Source organism: Nanorana parkeri, unplaced genomic scaffold (genome assembly GCF_000935625.1).
Source record: "Nanorana parkeri isolate BGI_ZX_2015 unplaced genomic scaffold, ASM93562v1 scaffold59, whole genome shotgun sequence".
Lineage (NCBI taxonomy): Eukaryota > Metazoa > Chordata > Amphibia > Anura > Dicroglossidae > Nanorana > Nanorana parkeri.
This window is the reverse complement of record NW_017306327.1, coordinates 284,816-290,833: the sequence shown is the minus strand read 5'-3', so window position 1 is coordinate 290,833 and position 6,018 is coordinate 284,816. Positions and strand designations below refer to the sequence as shown.

Sequence of the window (6,018 nt, the reverse complement as noted above, 5' to 3'; positions counted from 1 at the left end):
GGGAGTAGCACAATGTACTCTGGTTTCCCCAAGGGAATCACTGCGTTTTCATTGTAAAATGCAAGGTTTACCATCTCACTTGGCACATGCAAGAATGAGATATTCAGGGCAAATAGAATAAAATCCTTTTCCCACTAAAGAACAGATGTTGGAAGTGTTACTTGACAAATGTACAAGTGAATCTGTCCATAAACATGACCATCAGTGAAAAGAACAAAAAGATAGCAAATCTTACGCATGTAAAACCAGTCAGATATTTATCGAATGGTCTTGTATTCAAGACAACCAGCTTACCGGAGATCTCCAATTCGTCCCAGTGAGACTTTTTACCGTTGGCCACCTCATCTGCCGACATGATGGTGTAAATTCTACGAGGATCAGGCGGGTCATATTTTTCTTTTGGCATCCCTGTTAGTCTAGAAAGAAGGAAAGAAATAAAGTCAGTAAAGATCCCCTTCCACATGAGCAACATAGTAGCACTTGTACAAATGCTTGTGAAACTTGTGGGGTCAGTAAGAAATCCCCTCCCCTCCCTATAAAAAGGCAGATTTCAAGAGTTCTTTAGCTGCCACAGGTCCAATTCAACCCCTGTTGTGTTAAAGCTATAGCCCTGCAAGCAGCAGAGCTAATGCTCCCTGCTTATTGTAGGGCTTTTTGTCTGACTTAGCAGGGGGCATCAGACTTTTGCAGAGACACCACTGCTTCTACAGCAAGGTTCCTACACTACACCATGATGGCAGTGGACAGGGTTTTTTTCACAGTAGGTGGATTTCTTAAGGAAACAAAAACGAAGACGTCGCACACTTTGTTTTAATGCACCTGGAATGCAAACTTAAACTCAAAAGCTCAGCTGGGCTTTAAGACCCAACTTTGGGCACTAAACCCTTACCAGGTAAAAAAATGTTTTTTTGCCTAAAACACAGCCCCATATCATGCAGACTTGTTTGATCTCCTCCTCCTCGTCGGAATGCAGGAAGTGATGTTTATTACATCACTTCCGTATTCCTCTTTCACTCTCCGGCACAGAAACCGGAGAGAAGCTGGTGAAGCAGGTCTCTGCTTCACCAGCTTCTCTGGGGGTCCCTAGGTGACATTAGGTGTTAGGTGACCTGATGTCCCCATAAAGAGGACCTGTCACTGCAAATTGGCTATCACTTAGGGAGCTTGTTTTCTCCCTATGTGATAGCAATAAAGTTAAGTGAAAAAAAAAAAGTTACAAAAAATTAAAGTTACAAAAAAAAAAAAAATTAAGTTACATATCAAATTATTTTTTTTAAAAAAATGTAAAATTAAAGTCCCCAGCCCCCACACGCAAACATGCGTCGAGCCCGCCTACGTGCGAAAAAGACGATTATATCCATTGCGCCGCACACGTTACATATCGCCGCCAACGTCGGAGTGAGAGCAATAATTCTAGGGCCATTAATCACCGATAACACTAAACTGATGAGCAGTAAAAGCTTTTAAAGCGTCGGCTATGGTCAATTTTGGGCATGGTATTTTTTTGCGATTTTTCAGCGGGTGCGCACGCAATTTTAAAGCTTAACATGTTTGGTGTCTATTTACTCGACTTGTATTTTACCAAAAAAATGGGTAATAAATGTTTTATAACAACGTAGGGAGAACAGGTTTTTTTTCCTCAATTTTCGGTACTATTTTAATTTTTTCATTATATCGTAACACCCCCCCATTCGTAAATGTCCTCAGACATTTTTTTTTTTGGCCATGGTTCTTTAACTGCCTACGTGCGAAAAAGACGATTATATCCATTGCGCCGCACACGTTACATATCGCCGCCAACGTCGGAGTGAGAGCAATAATTCTAGGGCCATTAATCACCGATAACACTAAACTGATGAGCAGTAAAAGCTTTTAAAGCGTCGGCTATGGTCAATTTTGGGCATGGTATTTTTTTGCGATTTTTCAGCGGGTGCGCACGCAATTTTAAAGCTTAACATGTTTGGTGTCTATTTACTCGACTTGTATTTTACCAAAAAAATGGGTAATAAATGTTTTATAACAGCGTAGGGAGAACAGGTTTTTTTTCCTCAAAATTTTCGGTACTATTTTAATTTTTTCATTATATCGTAACACCCCCCCATTCGTAAATGTCCTCAGACATTTTTTTTTTTGGCCATGGTTCTTTAACTCTTTCGCTGTCAGGCCCTGCGCTCCACTTTAAGGCCCCGTTCACATAGAGCGATTTATCGCGCGGTAATACAATGCTTGGCAATGGGGCAAAGTGTCCTGCGGTCGTGGGTTGTGCGTCGCTACAGCAGGACCCTTTTTTGGAGCGGATTTTGCCGCGATTCCAGCTTGCTCAATGCAAGCATTTGCTCGATATCGCGCGAAATTCAAATCGCACAAAATGCAAATCGAGCAGTGTGAATGGGGCCTTAACCAGACAGGGGGTTCCTATCGCCAGACACCCAGGACATGCACAGTGGGGAAGCGTCCGCTCATTTTGTAGAAGTGATCTGGGTGGCTGTAAAGCTACCCTGATCACTTGTAGCAGCCTGCTTGTCTGTCTGCCCCTGAAGTCTTTTGGGGTCCCCCGGCAAAGATTTCAGCACGGGGAGCAGACGGGAGAACGTTTGCTGTGATCAGAGACAGGAGCGCGGTAGTCACAGCTCTTCCTGTCTCAGCTGTTGGGTTGTACAGAAGATGGAGCACAATTGCTCTATCTACTGTATTGGAGGGCAGGCTCCATACAGAGAGCCTGTTACCTCCAAACGCCATCACATATGGACTTGTTATCCCCTGTGTGATAGCAATAAAGTTAAGTGGAAAAAAATAAATAAAATGGTGATAAAGTAAAAAATAACAGTTATACGCATCCGAACCTTGCAGTTGGCTTGCTGTTACAATGCTCCCTTCTGCCTCTCTCCTCTTCCGCTGCAGCGATTGAATGTCCCGCGGCACATCCCTTACATAGTATATTGGACATAATGATCCTTACGCCGCTGAAGCAGAGTGTGAGGGGCTGCAAGGACAGGTCTAACATGCAGCTGGCTCTGAGGATCAGGTGAGTATAACTTGCAACAACAACTTTACGCCTAGACCAAAACAAGTGCTTAAAAAAAAAAAAAAAAAAACAAAAGTCTGAGGTGAGTGATTTTCGCTCATCCTCATTAGTTTGAGCCGACCTGTGACAATAAAACGGTCACATGTCGGCTCAATAGATCAGGAAGTGAGAAAACGCATACCGTCGCTCGCTCACTTCTTGATCATCCCCTGCAGGGGCAGTCACTCACGGCTCCCCGCAGGGGTTCTCCCCTCCCCGATCCTCCAGTGCTGACTGACGGAACGGACGGGGCAGGTACAGCTGGCTCTGCGCCTAGATAGGCAGAGCCATCTGTCACTCACACAGCTCGGTGGATCTCGACAGTAATGTCGGGATCCATCCCGACTGCGGCGCTCTCAGTATATCGCGGGCAATAGCTTGCAATATATTGAGCTTTGGGTCACGGGAGGAGGTTAGTATATGTTCTCCTATGACCCTTAAGAGAACTATGGGGAAAAACACTTACCCCATAGTTCTCTTTTAAGTTCGCATTTTGGTTTAGAAGCGAAGATATACTCACCTGAAGCTCGGTCCTGTGGCAGCGACTGCTCACCTCTCTCCCCCTCTGATCTAGCTGTGGTTTGTCCCTTGGCATCCTCACAGCTAATGGACCTGCATTAGACATCATGGGTCCTTAGATCACCGGAGCCTGAGGGAGAAGAGATTGCAGGGACAGGTCTAGAAGTAATATATGTAGCTGTAGCTTGCGATATACTGAGCTTTGGGTCATGGGAGGACGCTAGTTTATGGCCTCCCGTGACCCTTAGGATAACTATGGGGAAAAACACTTAACCACATAGCTCTTTTTTTTAACCCTTGCAGTGCGGTATCCCCAGCAATAAGCTTTTGAAGCGCGAACTGCACTTCAAAAGCTTATTTAAAAAAGGGAAAAAGGTGAGACTAGGGGTATTTTGAACCCCAGTATCACGTTAAAGAGTACCTGTCACTGCCAAAATGCGTCATAACAAACAGGCATCGGGTGCGCCTAACTAGGAAAACTATGATCTTGCTACACGTTAGGCATCGTCGCCCACGCCAGAGAGCAATAATTCTAGGGACAGTATTTAGGGCTTTTAAAGCATTGTGTATGGACTTTTTGGGGTACTGAATTTTATCCCGGTTTCACAGACGCACCAAATTTTTAGCCAGGGCATGTATTTACTTGTTGTAACCTCATCTTTTAAATTTTAATTTTGAAAATGGGTATTTTGTGGTTTGGGGCACATTTAACTTAAGTGCATTTTTCACAAAATTTGGGGTTTGATACGTTGCGCAAATATCGTTCAACATAAAATTTGCAACAGATACTATTTTACAGGGTCTTTGCTTTCAGAAAATAATGTTTGGGAGTTTGAAGTAATTCCAAGGCCAAAAATGTAAATTATAACATGGGTGCAAAAAAAAAAATGCCTCTGTCATTAAGGGGGCTAAAATCAGAGTTTTATATATATATATATATACACACACATATACACACACATATAAGTGCAAAAAACAAACTATAGAAAATGTTTGAAAAGAGGAAAGGGGGTGTTCTGTAGTCCTGTCTTAATGCACTTCTCTGCACCGTCACCCTAGGACAGGAAGTGTGTAATAAGGATCAACAGGTGACCATAAAGGGTAAAACAAACATTAGAATTATAAGTATAATTATATTACGTTTTTGGGTTTAGATGCGTTTTAACTAAAGATGGGTTGCAACCCCCCTCACAGAATATTTATAGCGTAGCTCCACTTTTAAAGTCCAATTTCAGAAAACCCAACTATATATGTTTGCTATGTGTTGCTACTTAAACATACCTAAAAAGAAGTTGATATTTTTGTAACCTTTAAGCTGTTTTTGGTGAAGGTCTTTGTGCAGATTCCAAGCAACTCCGAGTAATCTGTCCTCAAGTTTGACCCTCTAATTTCAGACAGCTTCTCAATGACATACATTTCTAAGTTTTTAACCCTTTGTTATCTCATCGCTTTGTCCCCACAGGAAATGGCCCACAGACCTTACATCATAGTGCACTTTAGACAAAGAAGGCAGGTTCGCTAGACAATTTTTAAAGGGCACCTTTACAGACCAACATTTTTTTTAACAAAGGAATGTCAGCAATAATCTACCAATACACTTATGTAAGGTCAGCATAAGGTAATTAATGTACTGTCCTTTTAATTGCCAAGTAAACAAGGGACCATGAAAGTGTAATGATTGGGTGTGGCATCAGAGAGGAGTGTCAGTCCCGCATATCATTAATACAGTTACAGTAATGAGGCAAAGGAGGTGTGGGGAGAGGCGAAAGTCTGTTTGCTTCAAAGCACAATGGGACTTGGATGACTAAAGCCTCCAGAAACCAGTCTGTGAAGCACAAACAGCCCTGACAGTAAAGAGAAATAATATCCTTTAAACCAACAAATGGCCAAGTTAGCACAGTAGCTATGCCTCGAGATGACAAAAGGACCGTTTTAACGTACCTTTCAGGACAAACAAACATAGTACAAATGACAAACCAAATATTCAAGTTGTACTAGCATTCAAAAAAATTATTTAAATGTTATATACAGACTAGTTTACACTCTGTCAAAAAGTTCTAAGTAACGCCTATGAAACTTACTTGTGTTTGAACTTTAGGAACGGTTTAAAAAAAAAAAAAAAACCTGACAGCCAGGGGGTTAATTAGGGCTGCAACCAACTAAACAATTAAAATAGTTGTCGACTATTCTCATTATCGATTAGTTGGTTGGATCCCCTAGCTCTCTCCTCCTCACTGGGTGGAGGTCACAGCAAGCAGTGGGCGGGTGCAATAGCCAGCCTTCTATTGGCTCTTGCACCAGCCCACTATCTGCTGTATTTACATTCAGCTGCCGTCTGCAGAATCTTGCCACTGGCAGCTGCCATTCCCTGGCTGAAGCTATTCAAGCTCCATGTGCTTACAATACAATTTTAAAAATAAATATATATTTTTTTT

The 6,018-nt window shown here is 42.3% G+C and overlaps 1 protein-coding gene across 1 annotated transcript in view; it reads right to left on the bottom strand.

Annotated features, from left to right (window-relative positions):
• CNOT6L (CCR4-NOT transcription complex subunit 6 like) overlaps positions 1 to 6,018 on the bottom strand; it is a 41,021-nt gene that overhangs the window by 25,011 nt on the left and 9,992 nt on the right. Inside the window, exon 2 of the mRNA XM_018576179.1 lies at positions 295 to 416. Coding sequence (XP_018431681.1) covers positions 295 to 406 — 112 coding nt within the window. The 5' untranslated portion in view covers positions 407 to 416. The remainder of the gene's footprint in view (positions 1 to 294; positions 417 to 6,018) is intronic.